The sequence below is a fragment of the Oncorhynchus keta genome, chromosome 35 (assembly GCF_023373465.1).
Source record: "Oncorhynchus keta strain PuntledgeMale-10-30-2019 chromosome 35, Oket_V2, whole genome shotgun sequence".
NCBI classification, from domain to species: Eukaryota; Metazoa; Chordata; class Actinopteri; order Salmoniformes; family Salmonidae; genus Oncorhynchus; species Oncorhynchus keta.
Genome location: NC_068455.1, coordinates 11,119,045 through 11,142,914, shown reverse-complemented (window position 1 = coordinate 11,142,914; position 23,870 = coordinate 11,119,045). Strand labels below are relative to the sequence as shown.

Genomic DNA, 23,870 nt, shown 5'->3' with positions numbered 1-23,870 from the left:
GGAGAACTTCACCCCTCAACAATGTGAGGTGTGGAGAACTTCACCCCTCAACAATGTGAGGTGAGGAGAACTTCACCCCTCAACAATGTGAGGTGAGGAGAACTTCACCCCTCAACAATGTGAGGTGAGGAGAACTTCACCCCTCAACAATGCGAGGTGAGGAGAACTTCACCCCTCAACAATGTGAGGTGTGGAGAACTTCACCCCTCAACAATGTGAGGTGTGGAGAACTTCACCCCTCAACAATGTGAGGTGTGGAGAACTTCACCCCTCAACAATGCGAGGTGAGGAGAACTTCACCCCTCAACAATGCGAGGTGTGGAGAACTTCACCCCTCAACAATGTGAGGTGTGGAGAACTTCACCCCTCAACAATGCGAGGTGAGGAGAACTTCACCCCTCAACAATGCGAGGTGAGGAGAACTTCGCCCCTCAACAATGCGAGGTGAGGAGAACTTCGCCCCTCAACAATGCGAGGTGAGGAGAACTTCACCCCTCAACAATGCGAGGTGAGGAGAACTTCGCCCCTCAACAATGCGAGGTGAGGAGAACTTCACCCCTCAACAATGCGAGGTGAGGAGAACTTCACCCCTCAACAATGCGAGGTGTGGAGAACTTCACCCCTCAACAATGTGAGGTGTGGAGAACTTCACCCCTCAACAATGCGAGGTGAGGAGAACTTCACCCCTCAACAATGTGAGGTGAGGAGAACTTCACCCCTCAACAATGCGAGGTGAGGAGAACTTCACCCCTCAACAATGCGAGGTGAGGAGAACTTCACCCCTCAACAATGCGAGGTGTGGAGAACTTCACCCCTCAACAATGCGAGGTGAGGAGAACTTCACCCCTCAACAATGCGAGGTGAGGAGAACTTCACCTCTCAACAATGCGAGGTGTGGAGAACTTCACCCCTCAACAATGCGAGGTGTGGAGAACTTCGCCCCTCAACAATGTGAGGTGAGGAGAACTTCACCCCTCAACAATGCGAGGTGTGGAGAACTTCACCCCTCAACAATGCGAGGTGAGGAGAACTTCACCCCTCAACAATGTGAGGTGAGGAGAACTTCACCCCTCAACAATGTGAGGTGTGGAGAACTTCACCCCTCAACAATGCGAGGTGTGGAGAACTTCACCCCTCAACAATGCGAGGTGAGAAGAACTTCACCCCTCAACAATGCGAGGTGTGGAGAACTTCACCCCTCAACAATGCGAGGTGTGGAGAACTTCACCCCTCAACAATGCGAGGTGAGAAGAACTTCACCCCTCAACAATGTGAGGTGTGGAGAACTTCACCCCTCAACAATGCGAGGTGAGGAGAACTTCACCCCTCAACAATGCGAGGTGAGAAGAACTTCACCCCTCAACAATGCGAGGTGTGGAGAACTTCACCCCTCAACAATGCGAGGTGTGGAGAACTTCGCCCCTCAACAATGCGAGGTGTGGAGAACTTCACCCCTCAACAATGCGAGGTGTGGAGAACTTCGCCCCTCAACAATGCGAGGTGAGGAGAACTTCACCCCTCAACAATGCGAGGTGTGGAGAACTTCGCCCCTCAACAATGCGAGGTGTGGAGAACTTCACCCCTCAACAATGCGAGGTGTGGAGAACTTCGCCCCTCAACAATGCGAGGTGTGGAGAACTTCACCCCTCAACAATGCGAGGTGAGAAGAACTTCACCCCTCAACAATGCGAGGTGTGGAGAACTTCGCCCCTCAACAATGTGAGTGTGGAGAACTTCGCCCTCAACAATGCGAGGTGTGGAGAACCCCTCAACAATGCGAGGTGTGGAGAACTTCACCCCTCAACAATGCGAGGTGTGGAGAACTTCACCCTCAACAATGAGGTGAAGAACTTCACCCCTCAACAATGCGAGGTGTGGAGAACTTCACCCCTCAACAATGCGAGGTGTGGAGAACTTCACCCCTCAACAATGCGAGGTGAGGAGAACTTCACCCCTCAACAATACGAGGTGAGGAGAACTTCACCCCTCAACAATACGAGGTGTGGAGAACTTCACCCCTCAACAGAGCGAGGTGAGGAGAACTTCACCCCTCAACAATGCGAGGTGAGGAGAACTTCACCCCTCAACAATGCGAGGTGTGGAGAACTTCGCCCCTCAACAATGCGAGGTGTGGAGAACTTCACCCCTCAACAATGCGAGGTGTGGAGAACTTCACCCCTCAACAATGCGAGGTGTGGAGAACTTCACCCCTCAACAATGCGAGGTGTGGAGAACTTCACCCCTCAACAATGCGAGGTGAGGAGAACTTCACCCCTCAACAATGCGAGGTGAGAAGAACTTCACCCCTCAACAGAGTGAGGTGAGGAGAACTTCACCCCTCAACAATGTGAGGTGAGGAGAACTTCACCCCTCAACAATGCGAGGTGTGGAGAACTTCACCCCTCAACAATGTGAGGTGTGGAGAACTTCACCCCTCAACAATGTGAGGTGAGGAGAACTTCACCCCTCAACAATGCGAGGTGAGGAGAACTTCACCCCTCAACAATGTGAGGTGAGGAGAACTTCACCCCTCAACAATGCGAGGTGAGGAGAACTTCACCCCTCAACAATGCGAGGTGAGGAGAACTTCACCCCTCAACAATGCGAGGTGTGGAGAACTTCACCCCTCAACAATGCGAGGTGAGAAGAACTTCACCCCTCAACAATGCGAGGTGAGGAGAACTTCACCCCTCAACAATGCGAGGTGTGGAGAACTTCACCCCTCAACAATGCGAGGTGAGAAGAACTTCACCCCTCAACAATGTGAGGTGAGGAGAACTTCACCCCTCAACAATGCGAGGTGTGGAGAACTTCACCCCTCAACAATGCGAGGTGAGGAGAACTTCACCCCTCAACAATGCGAGGTGTGGAGAACTTCACCCCTCAACAATGCGAGGTGAGAAGAACTTCACCCCTCAACAATGCGAGGTGTGGAGAACTTCACCCCTCAACAATGCGAGGTGAGAAGAACTTCACCCCTCAACAATGCGAGGTGAGGAGAACTTCACCCCTCAACAATGCGAGGTGTGGAGAACTTCGCCCCTCAACAATGCGAGGTGTGGAGAACTTCACCCCTCAACAATGCGAGGTGTGGAGAACTTCGCCCCTCAACAATGCGAGGTGTGGAGAACTTCGCCCCTCAACAATGCGAGGTGAGGAGAACTTCACCCCTCAACAGAGCGAGGTGAGGAGAACTTCACCCCTCAACAATGCGAGGTGTGGAGAACTTCGCCCCTCAACAATGCGAGGTGTGGAGAACTTCGCCCCTCAACAATGCGAGGTGAGGAGAACTTCACCCCTCAACAGAGCGAGGTGAGGAGAACTTCACCCCTCAACAATGCGAGGTGTGGAGAACTTCGCCCCTCAACAATGCGAGGTGTGGAGAACTTCGCCCCTCAACAATGCGAGGTGAGGAGAACTTCACCCCTCAACAGAGCGAGGTGAGGAGAACTTCACCCCTCAACAATGCGAGGTGTGGAGAACTTCGCCCCTCAACAATGCGAGGTGTGGAGAACTTCGCCCCTCAACAATGCGAGGTGTGGAGAACTTCGCCCCTCAACAATGCGAGGTGAGGAGAACTTCACCCCTCAACAGAGCGAGGTGAGGAGAACTTCACCCCTCAACAATGCGAGGTGAGGAGAACTTCACCCCTCAACAATGCGAGGTGAGGAGAACTTCGCCCCTCAACAATGCGAGGTGAGGAGAACTTCGCCCCTCAACAATGCGAGGTGTGGAGAACTTCGCCCCTCAACAATGCGAGGTGTGGAGAACTTCACCCCTCAACAGAGTGAGGTGAGGAGAACTTCACCCCTCAACAATGTGAGGTGAGGAGAACTTCACCCCTCAACAATGCGAGGTGAGGAGAACTTCACCCCTCAACAATGCGAGGTGTGGAGAACTTCACCCCTCAACAATGCGAGGTGTGGAGAACTTCACCCCTCAACAATGCGAGGTGTGGAGAACTTCGCCCCTCAACAATGCGAGGTGAGGAGAACTTCACCCCTCAACAATGCGAGGTGAGGAGAACTTCACCCCTCAACAATGCGAGGTGTGGAGAACTTCACCCCTCAACAATGCGAGGTGTGGAGAACTTCGCCCCTCAACAATGCGAGGTGAGGAGAACTTCACCCCTCAACAATGCGAGGTGTGGAGAACTTCACCCCTCAACAATGCGAGGTGAGGAGAACTTCACCCCTCAACAATGCGAGGAGAGGAGAACTTCGCCCCTCAACAATGCGAGGTGTGGAGAACTTCACCCCTCAACAATGCGAGGTGAGGAGAACTTCACCCTCAACAATCACCGCCCCTCAACAATGTGAGGTGAGGAGAACTTCACCCCTCAACAATGCGAGGAGAGGAGAACTTCACCCCTCAACAATGCGAGTGTGGAGAACTTCACCCCTCAACAATGCGAGGTGTGGAGAACTTCACCCCTCAACAATGCGAGGTGTGGAGAACTTCACCCCTCAACAATGCGAGGTGTGGAGAACTTCACCCCTCAACAATGCGAGGTGAGGAGAACTCAACAATGCGAGGAGAGGAGAACTTCGCCCCTCAACAATGCGAGGTGAGGAGAACTTGCCCCTCAACAATGCGAGGTGTGGAGAACTTCGCCCCTCAACAATGCGAGGTGAGAACTTCACCCCTCAACAATGCGAGGTGAGGAGAACTTCACCCCTCAACAATGCGAGGTGTGGAGAACTTCACCCCTCAACAATGCGAGTGTGGAGAACTTCACCCCTCAACAATGCGAGGTGTGTGGAGGTGTGGAGAACTTCACCCCTCAACAGAGTGAGGTGAGGAGAACTTCGCCCCTCAACAATGAGGTGGAGAACTTCACCCCTCAACAGAGTGAGGTGAACTTCACCCCTCAACAATGCGAGAACTTCACCCCTCAACAATGCGAGGTGAGGAGAACTTCACCCCTCAACAGAGTGAGGTGAGGAGAACTTCGCCCCTCAACAATGCGAGGTGAGGAGAACTTCACCCCTCAACAGAGTGAGGTGAGGAGAACTTCACCCCTCAACAATGCGAGGTGTGGAGAACTTCACCCCTCAACAATGCGAGGTGAGGAGAACTTCACCCCTCAACAGAGTGAGGTGAGGAGAACTTCACCCCTCAACAATGCGAGGTGAGGAGAACTTCACCCCTCAACAGAGTGAGGTGAGGAGAACTTCACCCCTCAACAATGCGAGGTGAGGAGAACTTCACCCCTCAACAGAGTGAGGTGAGGAGAACTTCGCCCCTCAACAATGCGAGGTGAGGAGAACTTCACCCCTCAACAGAGTGAGGTGAGGAGAACTTCACCCCTCAACAGAGTGAGGTGAGGAGAACTTCACCCCTCAACAATGCGAGGTGAGGAGAACTTCACCCCTCAACAGAGTGAGGTGAGGAGAACTTCGCCCCTCAACAATGCGAGGTGAGGAGAACTTCACCCCTCAACAGAGTGAGGTGAGGAGAACTTCACCCCTCAACAGAGTGAGGTGAGGAGAACTTCGCCCCTCAACAATGCGAGGTGAGGAGAACTTCACCCCTCAACAGAGTGAGGTGAGGAGAACTTCGCCCCTCAACAATGCGAGGTGAGGAGAACTTCACCCCTCAACAGAGTGAGGTGAGGAGAACTTCACCCCTCAACAATGCGAGGTGAGGAGAACTTCACCCCTCAACAGAGTGAGGTGAGGAGAACTTCACCCCTCAACAATGCGAGGTGTGGAGAACTTCACCCCTCAACAATGCGAGGTGAGGAGAACTTCACCCCTCAACAGAGTGAGGTGAGGAGAACTTCGCCCCTCAACAATGCGAGGTGAGGAGAACTTCACCCCTCAACAGAGTGAGGTGAGGAGAACTTCGCCCCTCAACAATGCGAGGTGTGGAGAACTTCACCCCTCAACAATGCGAGGTGAGGAGAACTTCACCCCTCAACAGAGTGAGGTGAGGAGAACTTCACCCCTCAACAGAGTGAGGTGTGGAGAACTTCGCCCCTCAACAATGCGAGGTGAGGAGAACTTCACCCCTCAACAGAGTGAGGTGAGGAGAACTTCGCCCCTCAACAATGCGAGGTGTGGAGAACTTCACCCCTCAACAGAGTGAGGTGAGGAGAACTTCGCCCCTCAACAATGCGAGGTGTGGAGAACTTCACCCCTCAACAGAGTGAGGTGAGGAGAACTTCACCCCTCAACAATGCGAGGTGAGGAGAACTTCACCCCTCAACAATGTGAGGTGTGGAGAACTTCACCCCTCAACAATGTGAGGTGAGGAGAACTTCACCCCTCAACAATGTGAGGTGTGGAGAACTTCACCCCTCAACAGAGTGAGGTGAGGAGAACTTCACCCCTCAACAATGCGAGGTGAGGAGAACTTCACCCCTCAACAATGCGAGGTGAGGAGAACTTCACCCCTCAACAATGCGAGGTGTGGAGAACTTCACCCCTCAACAATGCGAGGTGAGGAGAACTTCACCCCTCAACAATGCGAGGTGTGGAGAACTTCACCCCTCAACAATGCGAGGTGTGGAGAACTTCACCCCTCAACAATGTGAGGTGAGGAGAACTTCACCCCTCAACAATGCGAGGTGAGGAGAACTTCACCCCTCAACAATGCGAGGTGAGGAGAACTTCACCCCTCAACAATGCGAGGTGAGGAGAACTTCACCCCTCAACAATGCGAGGTGAGGAGAACTTCACCCCTCAACAATGCGAGGTGAGGAGAACTTCACCCCTCAACAATGTGAGGTGAGGAGAACTTCACCCCTCAACAATGCGAGGTGAGGAGAACTTCACCCCTCAACAATGCGAGGTGTGGAGAACTTCACCCCTCAACAATGTGAGGTGAGGAGAACTTCACCCCTCAACAATGTGAGGTGAGGAGAACTTCACCCCTCAACAATGCGAGGTGAGGAGAACTTCACCCCTCAACAATGTGAGGTGAGGAGAACTTCACCCCTCAACAATGCGAGGTGAGGAGAACTTCACCCCTCAACAATGCGAGGTGAGGAGAACTTCACCCCTCAACAATGCGAGGTGAGGAGAACTTCACCCCTCAACAATGTGAGGTGTGGAGAACTTCACCCCTCAACAATGCGAGGTGAGGAGAACTTCACCCCTCAACAATGCGTGAGAGGTGAGGAGAACTTCACCCCTCAACAATGTGAGAGGTGAGGAGAACTTCACCCCTCAACAGCGTGAGGTGAGAGAACCCCTCAACAATGCGAGGTGAGAGAACTTCGCCCCTCAACAGCGTGAGGCGTAGAGAACTTCGCCCCTCAACAGCGTGAGGCGTGAGGCCCCTCAACAGCGTGAGGGAGAGAACTTCGCCCCTCAACAGCGTGAGGCGTAGAGAACTTTGCCCCTCAACAGCGTGAGGCGTAGAGCGCCCCTCAACAGCGTGAGGCGTAGAGAACTTCGCCCCTCAACAGCGTGAGGCGTAGAGAACTTCGCCCCTCAACAATGAACTTCGCCCCTCAACAATGCGAGGTGTGGAGAACTTCACCCCTCAACAATGCGAGGTGAGGAGAACTTCACCCCTCAACAATGCGAGGTGTGGAGAACTTCACCCCTCAACAATGCGAGGTGTGGAGAACAATGCGAGGTCACCCCTCAACAATGCGAGGTGTGGAGAACTTCACCCCTCAACAATGTGAGGTGTGGAGAACTTCACCCCTCAACAATGCGAGGTGAGGAGAACTTCACCCCTCAACAATGTGAGGTGAGGAGAACTTCACCCCTCAACAATGTGAGGTGAGGAGAACTTCACCCCTCAACAATGCGAGGTGAGGAGAACTTCACCCCTCAACAATGTGAGGTGAGGAGAACTTCACCCCTCAACAGCGTGAGGCGTAGAGAACTTCGCCCCTCAACAATGCGAGGCGTGGAGAACTTCGCCCCTCAACAATGCGAGGTGAGAAGAACTTCAACCCTCAACAATGCGAGGTGAGGAGAACTTCACCCCTCAACAATGTGAGGTGAGGAGAACTTCACCCCTCAACAGCGTGAGGCGTAGAGAACTTCGCCCCTCATAAATGCGAGGCGTGGAGAACTTCGCCCCTCAACAATGCGAGGTGAGGAGAACTTCACCCCTCAACAATGTGAGGTGAGGAGAACTTCACCCCTCAACAGCGTGAGGCGTAGAGAACTTCACCCCTCAACAGCGTGAGGCGTAGAGAACTTCGCCCCTCAACAGCGTGAGGCGTAGAGAACTTCGCCCCTCAACAGCGTGAGGCGTAGAGAACTTCGCCCCTCAACAGCGTGAGGCGTAGAGAACTTCGCCCCTCAACAGCGTGAGGCGTAGAGAACTTCGCCCCTCAACAGCGTGAGGCGTAGAGAACTTCGCCCCTCAACAGCGTGAGGCGTAGAGAACTTCGCCCCTCAACAGCGTGAGGCGTGAGAGAACTTCGCCCCTCAACAGCGTGAGAAGGCCCCTCAACAGCGTGAGGCGTAGAGAACTTCGCCCCTCAACAGCGTGAGGCGTAGAGAACTTCGCCCCTCAACAGCGTGAGGCGTAGAGAACTTCGCCCCTCAACAGCGTGAGGCGTAGAGAACTTCGCCCCTCAACAGCGTGAGGCGTAGAGAACTTCGCCCCTCAACAGCGTGAGGCGTAGAGAACTTCGCCCCTCAACAGCGTGAGGCGTAGAGAACTTCGCCCCTCAACAATGCGAGGTGAGGAGAACTTCACCCCTCAACAATGCGAGGTGAGGAGAACTTCACCCCTCAACAATGCGAGGTGTGGAGAACTTCACCCCTCAACAATGCGAGGTGTGGAGAACTTCACCCCTCAACAATGCGAGGTGTGGAGAACTTCACCCCTCAACAATGTGAGGTGAGGAGAACTTCACCCCTCAACAATGCGAGGTGAGGAGAACTTCACCCCTCAACAATGCGAGGTGTGGAGAACTTCACCCCTCAACAATGCGAGGTGTGGAGAACTTCACCCCTCAACAATGTGAGGTGTGGAGAACTTCACCCCTCAACAATGCGAGGTGAGGAGAACTTCACCCCTCAACAATGTGAGGTGTGGAGAACTTCACCCCTCAACAATGAGAGGTGAGGAGAACTTCACCCCTCAACAATGTGAGTGAGGTGTGGAGAACTTCACCCCTCAACAATGTGAGGTGTGTGAGGAGAACTTCACCCCTCAACAATGTGAGGTGAGGAGAACTTCACCCCTCAACAATGTGAGGTGTGGAGAACTTCACCCCTCAACAATGTGAGGTGAGGAGAACTTCACCCCTCAACAATGTGAGGTGTGGAGAACTTCACCCCTCAACAATGTGAGGTGTGGAGAACTTCACCCCTCAACAATGTGAGGTGAGGAGAACTTCACCCCTCAACAATGCGAGGTGTGGAGAACTTCACCCCTCAACAATGTGAGGTGTGGAGAACTTCACCCCTCAACAATGCGAGGTGTGGAGAACTTCACCCCTCAACAATGTGAGGTGAGGAGAACTTCACCCCTCAACAATGCGAGGTGTGGAGAACTTCACCCCTCAACAATGTGAGGTGTGGAGAACTTCACCCCTCAACAATGTGAGGTGTGGAGAACTTCACCCCTCAACAATGTGAGGTGTGGAGAACTTCACCCCTCAACAATGTGAGGTGTGGAGAACTTCACCCCTCAACAATGTGAGGTGTGGAGAACTTCACCCCTCAACAATGTGAGGTGTGGAGAACTTCACCCCTCAACAATGCGAGGTGTGGAGAACTTCACCCCTCAACAGCATGAGGCGTAGAGAACTTCACCCCTCAACAGCATGAGGCGTAGAGAACTTCGAGAACAATGTGAGGTGAGGAGAACTCTTGATAGCAACAACGTTCCATCTTTGGTGTGTCAGTAACATTCGCAGTTCGGCAAGAATGAAAAAGCCCAGGAATAGTTAAAGCCTCGTAGCAGCCAAAGGTCGATAAGAAGGAATCAATATCTAAACAGTAGACAGTAAAAAACATAGGAAATTCAGACTAAATAAGAAGATTATAGTCGTATAAACAGCAGAAGGCTGCAGAAATATTACTACTCTTATAGAGCCCAGTGGAAGGACCAAGGGAACAGAGCTTCGAGGTAAATATATGGGTGTTTGTTTTGTTTAAAGTGTCATAAAGAAGTGTGTTAAGCTTTTTACCTTTGCAAAATATTACGTGGCATAGCATAGTGCATTAAGGATTGATTGTATAGCATAGCGCATTAAGGATTGATTGAGCATTATTGATGTATTGGGAAACTGTAGAACCATTGAATTGTAATAACGTGTATAAAGACCAAAAAAAGGTTGACTTGATAAAAGCTTGAAACTTTGACAACTAGGCCAGATTAACGATCTGGAGAGAAAACGCCTCTGACACTCTCACGGAACAGAAAGTGACCCTGGGTATAGGTTAAAGTGATTGCACGAAAGAATATTTCATTGTGTGGACAATAATATATATTTGGAAAAGTCAAATACATACAACAATACTAGTTTCCAAGTGACTACTAGCTGACGAGCATAATAACTAACAGAAGATGAGTTATTAGGTATTGATATATAAAGAGGACCCAAGGTTAGGGAGTATAGGAAGAGTCTATAAACATAGTGACTACTAGCTGACGAGCATAATAACTAACAGAAGATGAGTTATTAGGTATTGATATATAAAGAGAAGACAAGGTTAGGGAGTATAGGAAGAGTCTATAAACATAAAGTAATAAAGTCCTCATCTATCCAAGGCCTCATACTAGACTACTGTTATTAGGTATTGATATATAAGAGAAGAGGACCCAAGGTTAGGGAGTATAGGAAGAGTCTATAAACATAAAGTAATAAAGTCCTCATCTATCCAAGGCCTCATACTAGACTACTGTTATTAGGTATTGATATATAAAGAGAAGAGGACCCAAGGTTAGGGAGTATAGGAAGAGTCTATAAACATAAAGTAATAAAGTCCTCATCTATCCAAGGCCCCATACTAGACTACTGTTATTAGGTATTGATATATAAGAGAAGAGGACCCAAGGTTAGGGAGTATAGGAAGAGTCTATAAACATAAAGTAATAAAGTACTCATCTATCCAAGGCCCCACACTAGACCGGGAAATAAGGGAGTGACAAGGTGAACGAAGGAACAAACCCAACTCACGCGAAGGGCCATTACGAATAAATAGAAGAGTTGGTAGGGTCGCACGGCAAGGCCCCTGTTACACCGAAGTGAGTAATATCCTAAAGTACTCTGCTAGGGGATGGGATAGAGGCTTTTACTGCAGTCAGCACCGTGACAGATGAACCTCATCTACCTGGCAAGGAGATGTCAGGGGGTCAGTATGCTGACAGAGGGAATTTGGCAGATAACATTTTGCATGTGTGTGGGTGTGTTTTGGCACATTAGTGTGTGTTATCACAATGGTGATACATTCCCATTCTTGTCCACTTAACTCCAGAGTCAGAGTGAGAGTGAGAGTGAGAGTGAGAGAGAGAATTCAGGAGACAGAGAGAGTGAGAGAGAGTGAAAGCTGGAGTCAGAGAGAGAGAGAGCGGGCAAGCTGGAGTTAAACAGAGAGAGAATTCTGGAGACAGGGAGAGTGAGAGAGAGTGCAAGCTGGAGTCAGAGAGAGAGAGAGAGGGCAAGCTGGAGTCAGAGAGAAAGAGAGGGTAAGCTGGAGTCAAAGAGAGAGAGAGGGCAAGTTGGAGTCAGAGAGAGAGAGAGAGAGGGCAAGCTGGAGTCAAAGAGAGAGAGAGAGGGCAAGCTGGAGTCAAAGAGAGAAAGAGAGAGAGAGAGAGAGAGAGAGGGCAAGCTGGAGTCAAAGAGAGAGAGAGAGAGAGGGGGCAAGCTGGAGTCAGAGAGAGAGAGAGAGGGCAAGCTGGAGTCAGAGAGAGAGAGGGCAAGCTGGAGTCAAAGAGAGAGAGAGAGAGGGCAAGCTGGAGTCAAGAGAGAGAGAGAGAGAGAGAGAGAGAGAGAGAGAGAGAGAGAGAGAGAGAGAGAGAGGGCAAGCTGGAGTCAGAGAGAAAGAGAGGGCAAGCTGGAGTCAGAGAGAGAGAGGGGCAAGCTGGAGTCAGAGAGAAAGAGAGGGCAAGCTGGAGTCAGAGAGAGAGAGAGGGGCAAGCTGGAGTCAGAGAGAAAGAGAGGGCAAGCTGGAGTCAAAGAGAGAGCGAGAGAGAGAGAGAGGGCAAGCTGGAGTCAAAGTGAGAGAGAGAGAGCAGGATGGAGTCAGAGAGAGAGAGAGGGGCAAGCTGGAGTCAGAGAGAAAGAGAGGGCAAGTTGGAGTCAAAGAGAGAGCGAGAGAGAGAGAGAGGGCAAGCTGGAGTCAAAGTGAGAGAGAGAGAGCAGGATGGAGTCAAAGAGATAGAGAAGGCAAGCTGGAGTCAAAGAGAGAGAGAGAGGGCAAGCTGGAGTCAGAGAGAAAGAGAGGGCAAGCTGGAGTCAGAGAGAGAGAGAGGGGCAAGCTGAGGTCAGAGAGAAAGAGAGGGCAAGCTGGAGTCAAAGAGAGAGCGAGAGAGAGAGAGAGGGCAAGCTGGAGTCAAAGTGAGAGAGAGAGAGCAGGATGGAGTCAAAGAGATAGAGAAGGCAAGCTGGAGTCAAAGAGAGAGAGAGGGGGCAAGCTGGAGTCAAAGAGAGAGAGAGAGAGGGCAAGCTGGAGCCAAAGAGAGAGAGAGAGAGAGAGGGGGCAAGCTGGAGTCAGAGAGAGAGAGAGAGAGAGAGAGAGAGAGAGAGAGAGAGAGAGAGAGAGAGAGAGAGAGAGAGAGAGAGAGAGAGAGGGCAAGCTGGAGTCAGAGAGAGAGAGAGTGAGGGCAAGCTGGAGTCAGAGAGAGAGAGAGAGAGGGCAAGCTGGAGTCAGAGCGAGAGAGAGAGGGCAAGCTGGAGTCAGAGAGAGAGAGAAGAGGGCAAGCTGGAGTCAGAGAGAGAGAGAGAGAGAGAGAGAGAGAGAGGGCAAGTTGGAGTCAGAGAGAGAGAGAGAGAGGGGACGCTGGAGTCAGAGAGAGAGAGAGAGGGCAAGCTGGAGTCAAAGAGAGAGAGAGAGGGCAAGCTGGAGTCAAAGAGAGAGAGAGAGAGGGCAAGCTGGAGCCAGTCAAGAGAGAGAGAGAGAGGGCAAGCTGGAGTCAGAGAGAGAGAGAGAGAGAGAGAGAGAGAGAGAGAGAGAGAGAGAGAGAGAGAGAGAGAGAGAGAGAGAGTGAGGGCAAGCTGGAGTCAGAGAGAGAGAGAGAGAGGGCAAGCTGGAGTCAGAGAGAGAGAGAGAGAGGGCAAGCTGGAGTCAGAGAGAGAGAGAGAGGGCAAGCTGGAGTCAGAGAGAGAGAGAGAGAGAGGGCAAGCTGGAGTCAGAGTTGGAGAGAGAGAGAGAGAGAGAGAGGGCAAGCTGGAGTCAGAGAGAGAGAGAGGGCAAGCTGGAGTCAGAGAGAGAGAGAGAGAGGGCAAGCTGGAGTCAAAGAGAGAGAGAGAGAGGGCAAGCTGGAGTCAGAGAGAGAGAGAGAGAGAGAGAGGGCAAGCTGGAGTCAGAGAGAGAGAGAGAGAGGAGCTGGAGTCAGAGAGAGAGAGAGAGAGCTGGAGTCAGAGAGAGAGAGAGAGAGAGAGGGCAAGCTGGAGTCAGAGTCAGAGAGAGAGAGGGCAAGCTGGAGTCAAAGAGAGAGCGAGAGAGGGCAAGCTGGAGTCAGAGAGAGAGAGAGAGGGGACGCTGGAGTCAGAGAGATAGAAAGGGCAAGCTGGAGTCAAAGAGAGAGAGAGAGGGCAAGCTAGAGTCAGAGAGAGAGAGAGAGGGCAAGCTGGAGTCAGAGAGAGAGGGCAAGCTGGAGTCAGAGAGAGAGAGAGAGAGGGCAAGCTGGAGTCAAAGAGAGAGAGAGGGCAAGCTGGAGTCAAAGAGAGAGATAGAGAGGGTAAGCTGGAGTCAAAGAGAGAGAGAGAGAGAGAGAGAGGGCAAGCTGGAGACAGAGAGAGAGATAGAGAGGGTAAGCTGGAGTCAAAGAGAGAGAGAGGGCAAGCTGGAGTCAAAGAGAGAGCGAGAGAGGGCAAGCTGGATTTTATAATGCTGTATGTTTTACCCCCAACACAACTTTCCATCAATTTGTATAGCAGACCCTTATCCAAATTGAGTCAAATGCTTTTTTGAAATCAACAAAGCATGAGAAGACTTTGCCTTTGTTTTGGTTTGTTTGGTTGTCAATTAGGGTGTGCAGGGTTAATACATGGTCTGTTGTACGGTAATTTGGTAAAAAGCCAATTTGACATTTGCTCAGTACATTGTTTTCATTGAGGAAATGTACGAGTCTGCTGATAATGATAAAGCAGAGGATTTCCCCAAGGTTACTGTTGACGCATATCCCACGGTAGTTTTTCGGGTCAGATTTGTCTCCACTTTTGTGGATTGGGGTGATCAGTCCTTGGCTCCAAATATTGGGGAAGGTGCCAGAGCTAAGGATGATGTTAAGGAAGAACGAACTGCAAAAATCTCTGAAGCTGGAGACTCATATCTCCCTCACCAGCTGTCAGAGCAGCTCACAGATCACTGCACCTGTACATTGCCCATCTATCTACCTACCTCATCCCCATACAGTATTTATTCATTTATTTTGCTCCTTTGTACCCCAGTATCTCTACTTGCACATTTACCATTCCAGTGTTTAATTGCTATATTGTAATTACTTTGCCACCACGGCCTATTTATTAACTTAACTCCCTTAACTTACCTCATTTGCATTCACTGTATATAGACTTTTTGATTTTCTTTTGATCTGCTGTGTTATTGACATGTTTTTGTTTACTCCATGTGTAACTCTGTGTTGTTGTCTGTGTCACACTGCTATGCTTCATCTTGATCAGGTCACAGTTGTAAACTAGAACTTGTTCTCAACTAGCCTACCTGGTTAAATAAAGGTGAAATAAAAGAAATAGCCAATTGGAATTTGTCTGTATATTTGATCATTTCATTAAGGATACCAATCAACACCACAGGCCTCTTTGGGTTGGAGGGTTTTTATTTTGTCCTGTAACTCATTCAAGGTAATTGGAGAATCCAGTGGGTTCTGGTCATCTTTAATAGTTGATTCTAAGATCTGTATTTGATCCTGTATTTGTTTTTCCTCTTTATTCTTTGTTATAGAACCAAAAAGACTGGAGAAGTGGTTTACCCATACATCTCCATTTTGGACAGATAATTCTTCGTGTTGTTGTTTGTTTAGTGTTTTCCAATTTTCCCAGAAGTGGTTAAATACTTAAACCACCTAAAAGGAAGCGATTCCCAAACCTTCCATAACAAAGCCATCACCTACAGAGAGATGAACCTGGAGAAGAGTCCCCTAAGCAAGCTGGTCCTGGGACGCTGTTCACAAACACAAAAACACCCCACAGAGCCACAGGACAGCAGCACAATTAGACACAACCAAATCATGAGAAAACAAAAAGATAATTACTTGACACATTGGAAAGAATTAACAAAAAAACAGAGCAAACTAGAATGCTATTTGGCCCTAGACAGAGAGTACACAGTGGCAGAATACCTGACCACTGTGACTGACCCAAAATTAAGGAACGCTTTGACTATGTACAGACTCAGTAAGAGAGACTGAGACAGAGAGATAGAGAGATAGAGAGAAGGATAGAGAGATAGAGACTGAGACTGAGACTGAGAGAGATAGAGAGATAGAGAGAGTGATATGGAGAGAGAGATGAGGTGGAAACTGAGCTGTACTTCCTAACCTCCTGCCCAATGTATGACCATATTAGAGAGACATATTTCCCTCAGATTACACAGATCCACAAAGAATTCGAAAACAAATCCAATTTTGATAAACTCCCATATCTACTGGGTGAAATTCCACAGTGTGCCATCACAGCAGCAAGATTTGTGACCTGTTGCCACGAGTAAAGGGCAACCAGGGAAGAACAAAGGAGGGCGAGAGAGAGAGAGAGAGAGAGGGCGAGAGAGAGAGAGAGAGAGGGCGAGAGAGAGAGGGCGAGAGAGAGGGCGAGGGCGAGAGAGAGAGGGCGAGAGAGAGAGGGCGAGAGAGAGAGAGGGCGAGAGATCGCTCGATTCAGATTTTCTAGGAGGGATAGGGCTGAGTAGTTGTCTATAGAAAGACAGTGTGTGTACTAGATGGTTTATTTATTACAGATTAATTGTGTTTATAGAAAGACATTGTGCACCAGATGGTTTATTTATTACAGATGTGAACAGGAGCTTGTGGAAGTCAAGCCCCGCCCCTTCTCAGAGCCCCTCCAGGGTGGACCTGTTAGCCCCTCCCACTCAGCAGAGTGTCTGGGATTCTACTTGAGTAGAAATCCCCCCTTTGTTTTTACACTGCTGCTACTCACAGTTTATTATCTATACGTAGTCACTTTGCCCCTACATACATGTACAAATTACCTCGACTAACCTTTTCCCTACACAAAGCCTTGTTATTGTTCTTTTATTTTGTTATTGTTACTTTTTATTTAATTACATTTTTTACTTTAGTTTATTTAGTAAATGTTTTCTTAACTTTTTAAGTAAGCATTTAACGGTAAGGTGATACCTGTTGTATACGGCGCATGTGACAAATACAATTTGAATTGATAATAGATAAGGGACTACCACTATCACTCACTAGCATTGTGTTGTGTATTGTTATAGGGACTACCACTATCACTCACTAGCATTGTGTTGTATATTGTTATAGGGACTACCACTATCACTCACTAGCATTGTGTTGTATATTGTTATAGGGACTACCACTATCACTCACTAGCATTGTGCTGTATATTGTTATAGGGACTACCACTATCACTCACTAGCATTGTGTTATATATTGTTATAGGGACTACCACTATCACTCACTAGCATTGTGTTGTATATTGTTATAGGGACTATCACTATCACTCACTAGCATTGTGTTGTGTATTGTTATAGGGACTACCACTATCACTCACTAGCATTGTGTTGTATATTGTTATAGGGACTACCACTATCACTCACTAGCATTGTGTTGTGTATTGTTATAGGGACTATCACTATCACTCACTAGCATTGTGCTGTATATTGTTATAGGGACTACCACTATCACTCACTAGCATTGTGTTGTATATTGTTATAGGGACTACCACTATCACTCACTAGCATTGTGCTGTATATTGTTATAGGGACTACCACTATCACTCACTAGCATTGTGCTGTATATTGTTATAGGGACTACCACTATCACTCACTAGCATTGTGTTGTATATTGTTATAGGGACTACCACTATCACTCACTAGCATTGTGTTGTATATTGTTATAGGGACTACCACTATCACTCACTAGCATTGTGTTGTATATTGTTATAGGGACTACCACTATCACTCACTAGCATTGTGCTGTATATTGTTATAGGGACTACCACTATCACTCACTAGCATTGTGTTATATATTGTTATAGGGACTACCACTATCACTCACTAGCATTGTGTTGTATATTGTTATAGGACTATCACTATCACTCACTAGCATTGTGTTGTGTATTGTTATAGGGACTACCACTATCACTCACTAGCATTGTGTTGTATATTGTTATAGGGACTACCACTATCACTCACTAGCATTGTGTTGTGTATTGTTATAGGGACTATCACTATCACTCACTAGCATTGTGCTGTATATTGTTATAGGGACTACCACTATCACTCACTAGCATTGTGTTGTATATTGTTATAGGGACTACCACTATCACTCACTAGCATTGTGCTGTATATTGTTATAGGGACTACCACTATCACTCACTAGCATTGTGCTGTATATTGTTATAGGGACTACCACTATCACTCACTAGCATTGTGTTGTATATTGTTATAGGGACTACCACTATCACTCACTAGCATTGTGTTGTGTATTGTTATAGGGACTACCACTATCACTCACTAGCATTGTGCTGTATATTGTTATAGGGACTACCACTATCACTCACTAGCATTGTGTTGTATATTGTTAAAGGGACTACCACTGTCACTCACTAGCATTGTGTTGTATATTGTTATAGGGACTATCACTATCACTCACTAGCATTGTGTTGTATATTGTTAAAGGGACTACCACCATCACTCACTAGCATTGTGTTGTATATTGTTAAAGGGACTACCACTGTCACTCACTAGCATTGTGTTGTATATTGTTATAGGGACTATCACTATCACTCACTATCTGTATATTGTTATAGGGACTACCACCATCACTCACTAGCATTGTGTTGTATATTGTTATAGGGACTATCACTATCACTCACTATCTGTATATTGTTATAGGGACTATCACTATCACTCACTATCTGTATATTGTTATAGGGACTACCACCATCACTCACTAGCATTGTGTTGTGTATTGTTATAGGGACTATCACTATCACTCACTATCTGTATATTGTTATAGGGACTATCACTATCACTCACTATCTGTATATTGTTATAGGGACTACCACCATCACTCACTAGCATTGTGTTGTATATTGTTATAGGGACTACCACCATCACTCACTAGCATTGTGTTGTGTATTGTTATAGGGACTATCACTATCACTCACTAGCATTGTGTTGTATATTGTTATAGGGACTACCACTATCACTCACTAGCATTGTGTTGTATATTGTTATAGGGACTATCACTATCACTCACTAGCATTGTGTTGTATATTGTTATAGGGACTACCACTATCTCTCACTAGCATTGTGCTGTATATTGTTATAGGGACTATCACTATCACTCACTAGCATTGTGTTGTATATTGTTAAAGGGACTACCACTATCACTCACTAGCATTGTGTTGTATATTGTTAAAGGGACTATCACTATCACTCACTAGCATTGTGTTGTATATTGTTATAGGGACTATCACTGTCACTCACTAGCATTGTGTTATATATTGTTATAGGGACTACCACTGTCACTCACTAGCATTGTGCTGTATATTGGTAAAGGGACTACCACTGTCACTCACTAGCATTGTGCTGTATATTGGTAAAGGGACTACCACTGTCACTCACTAGCATTGTGCTGTATATTGGTAAAGGGACTACCACTGTCACTCACTAGCATTGTGCTGTATATTGGTAAAGGGACTACCACTGTCACTCACTAGCATTGTGCTGTATATTGGTAAAGGGACTACCACTGTCACTCACTAGCATTGTGCTGTATATTGTTATAGGGACTACCACTATCACTCACTAGCATTGTGTTGTATATTGTTATAGGGACTATCACTATCACTCACTAGCATTGTGCTGTATATTGTTATAGGGACTACCACTGTCACTCACTAGCATTGTGCTGTATATTGTTATAGGGACTACCACTGTCACTCACTAGCATTGTGTTGTATATTGTTATAGGGACTACCACTGTCACTCACTAGCATTGTGTTATATATTGTTATAGGGACTACCACTGTCACTCACTAGCATTGTGTTGTGTATTGTTATAGGGACTACCACTATCACTCACTAGCATTGTGTTGTGTATTGTTATAGGGACTACCACTGTCACTCACTAGCATTGTGTTATATATTGTTATAGGGACTACCACTATCACTCACTAGCATTGTGTTGTGTATTGTTATAGGGACTACCACTATCACTCACTAGCATTGTGCTGTATATTGTTATAGGGACTACCACTATCACTCACTAGCATTGTGTTGTATATTGTTAAAGGGACTACCACTGTCACTCACTAGCATTGTGTTGTATATTGTTATAGGGACTATCACTATCACTCACTAGCATTGTGTTGTATATTGTTAAAGGGACTACCACCATCACTCACTAGCATTGTGTTGTATATTGTTAAAGGGACTACCACTGTCACTCACTAGCATTGTGTTGTATATTGTTATAGGGACTATCACTATCACTCACTATCTGTATATTGTTATAGGGACTACCACCATCACTCACTAGCATTGTGTTGTATATTGTTATAGGGACTATCACTATCACTCACTATCTGTATATTGTTATAGGGACTATCACTATCACTCACTATCTGTATATTGTTATAGGGACTACCACCATCACTCACTAGCATTGTGTTGTGTATTGTTATAGGGACTATCACTATCACTCACTATCTGTATATTGTTATAGGGACTATCACTATCACTCACTATCTGTATATTGTTATAGGGACTACCACCATCACTCACTAGCATTGTGTTGTATATTGTTATAGGGACTACCACTGTCACTCACTAGCATTGTGCTGTATATTGGTAAAGGGACTACCACTGTCACTCACTAGCATTGTGCTGTATATTGGTAAAGGGACTACCACTGTCACTCACTAGCATTGTGCTGTATATTGGTAAAGGGACTACCACTGTCACTCACTAGCATTGTGCTGTATATTGGTAAAGGGACTACCACTGTCACTCACTAGCATTGTGCTGTATATTGGTAAAGGGACTACCACTGTCACTCACTAGCATTGTGCTGTATATTGTTATAGGGACTACCACTATCACTCACTAGCATTGTGTTGTATATTGTTATAGGGACTATCACTATCACTCACTAGCATTGTGCTGTATATTGTTATAGGGACTACCACTGTCACTCACTAGCATTGTGCTGTATATTGTTATAGGGACTACCACTGTCACTCACTAGCATTGTGTTGTATATTGTTATAGGGACTACCACTGTCACTCACTAGCATTGTGTTATATATTGTTATAGGGACTACCACTGTCACTCACTAGCATTGTGTTGTGTATTGTTATAGGGACTACCACTATCACTCACTAGCATTGTGTTGTGTATTGTTATAGGGACTACCACTGTCACTCACTAGCATTGTGTTATATATTGTTATAGGGACTACCACTATCACTCACTAGCATTGTGTTGTGTATTGTTATAGGGACTACCACTATCACTCACTAGCATTGTGCTGTATATTGTTATAGGGACTACCACTATCACTCACTAGCATTGTGTTGTATATTGTTAAAGGGACTACCACTGTCACTCACTAGCATTGTGTTGTATATTGTTATAGGGACTATCACTATCACTCACTAGCATTGTGTTGTATATTGTTAAAGGGACTACCACCATCACTCACTAGCATTGTGTTGTATATTGTTAAAGGGACTACCACTGTCACTCACTAGCATTGTGTTGTATATTGTTATAGGGACTATCACTATCACTCACTATCTGTATATTGTTATAGGGACTACCACCATCACTCACTAGCATTGTGTTGTATATTGTTATAGGGACTATCACTATCACTCACTATCTGTATATTGTTATAGGGACTATCACTATCACTCACTATCTGTATATTGTTATAGGGACTACCACCATCACTCACTAGCATTGTGTTGTGTATTGTTATAGGGACTATCACTATCACTCACTATCTGTATATTGTTATAGGGACTATCACTATCACTCACTATCTGTATATTGTTATAGGGACTACCACCATCACTCACTAGCATTGTGTTGTATATTGTTATAGGGACTACCACCATCACTCACTAGCATTGTGTTGTGTATTGTTATAGGGACTATCACTATCACTCACTAGCATTGTGTTGTATATTGTTATAGGGACTACCACTATCACTCACTAGCATTGTGTTGTATATTGTTATAGGGACTATCACTATCACTCACTAGCATTGTGTTGTATATTGTTATAGGGACTACCACTATCTCTCACTAGCATTGTGCTGTATATTGTTATAGGGACTATCACTATCACTCACTAGCATTGTGTTGTATATTGTTAAAGGGACTACCACTATCACTCACTAGCATTGTGTTGTATATTGTTAAAGGGACTATCACTATCACTCACTAGCATTGTGTTGTATATTGTTATAGGGACTATCACTGTCACTCACTAGCATTGTGTTATATATTGTTATAGGGACTACCACTGTCACTCACTAGCATTGTGCTGTATATTGGTAAAGGGACTACCACTGTCACTCACTAGCATTGTGCTGTATATTGGTAAAGGGACTACCACTGTCACTCACTAGCATTGTGCTGTATATTGGTAAAGGGACTACCACTGTCACTCACTAGCATTGTGCTGTATATTGGTAAAGGGACTACCACTGTCACTCACTAGCATTGTGCTGTATATTGGTAAAGGGACTACCACTGTCACTCACTAGCATTGTGCTGTATATTGTTATAGGGACTACCACTATCACTCACTAGCATTGTGTTGTATATTGTTATAGGGACTATCACTATCACTCACTAGCATTGTGCTGTATATTGTTATAGGGACTACCACTGTCACTCACTAGCATTGTGCTGTATATTGTTATAGGGACTACCACTGTCACTCACTAGCATTGTGTTGTATATTGTTATAGGGACTACCACTGTCACTCACTAGCATTGTGTTATATATTGTTATAGGGACTACCACTGTCACTCACTAGCATTGTGTTGTGTATTGTTATAGGGACTACCACTGTCACTCACTAGCATTGTGTTATATATTGTTATAGGGACTACCACTATCACTCACTAGCATTGTGTTGTATATTGTTATAGGGACTATCACTATCACTCACTAGCATTGTGTTATATATTGTTATAGGGACTACCACTGTCACTCACTAGCATTGTGCTGTATATTGGTAAAGGGACTATCACTATCACTCACTAGCATTGTGTTATATATTGTTATAGGGACTACCACTGTCACTCACTAGCATTGTGTTGTATATTGTTATAGGGACTACCACTATCACTCACTAGCATTGTGTTATATATTGTTATAGGGACTATCACTATCACTCACTAGCATTGTGTTGTATATTGTTATAGGGACTATCACTCACTAGCATTGTGTTGTGTATTGTTATAGGGACTACCACTATCACTCACTAGCATTGTGTTGTATATTGTTATAGGGACTATCACTCACTAGCATTGTGTTGTGTATTGTTATAGGGACTACCACTATCACTCACTAGCATTGTGCTGTATATTGTTATAGGGACTACCACTATCACTCACTAGCATTGTGTTGTATATTGTTATAGGGACTATCACTATCACTCACTAGCATTGTGTTATATATTGGTAAAGGGACTACCACTATCACTCACTAGCATTGTGTTGTATATTGTTATAGGGACTATCACTCACTAGCATTGTGTTGTGTATTGTTATAGGGACTACCACTATCACTCACTAGCATTGTGCTGTATATTGTTATAGGGACTACCACTATCACTCACTAGCATTGTGTTGTATATTGTTATAGGGACTATCACTCACTAGCATTGTGTTGTGTATTGTTATAGGGACTACCACTATCACTCACTAGCATTGTGCTGTATATTGTTATAGGGACTACCACTATCACTCACTAGCATTGTGTTGTATATTGTTATAGGGACTATCACTATCACTCACTAGCATTGTGCTGTATATTGGTAAAGGGACTATCACTATCACTCACTAGCATTGTGTTATATATTGTTATAGGGACTACCACTGTCACTCACTAGCATTGTGTTGTATATTGTTATAGGGACTACCACTATCACTCACTAGCATTGTGTTATATATTGTTATAGGGACTATCACTATCACTCACTAGCATTGTGTTGTATATTGTTATAGGGACTATCACTCACTAGCATTGTGTTGTGTATTGTTATAGGGACTACCACTATCACTCACTAGCATTGTGTTGTGTATTGTTATAGGGACTACCACTATCACTCACTAGCATTGTGTTGTATATTGTTATAGGGACTATCACTCACTAGCATTGTGTTGTGTATTGTTATAGGGACTACCACTATCACTCACTAGCATTGTGCTGTATATTGTTATAGGGACTACCACTATCACTCACTAGCATTGTGTTGTATATTGTTATAGGGACTATCACTCACTAGCATTGTGTTGTGTATTGTTATAGGGACTAC

The 23,870-nt window shown here is 46.3% G+C and overlaps 1 protein-coding gene across 1 annotated transcript in view; it reads right to left on the bottom strand.

Moving 5' to 3' along the window:
• Nucleotides 1–8,331: 8,331 nt before the first annotated feature.
• The window catches only part of LOC127915630 (uncharacterized), a 37,387-nt gene continuing 21,848 nt past the window's right edge, over nt 8,332–23,870 (bottom strand). Inside the window, exon 5 of the mRNA XM_052495853.1 lies at nt 8,332–8,480. Coding sequence (XP_052351813.1) covers nt 8,332–8,480 — 149 coding nt within the window. The remainder of the gene's footprint in view (nt 8,481–23,870) is intronic.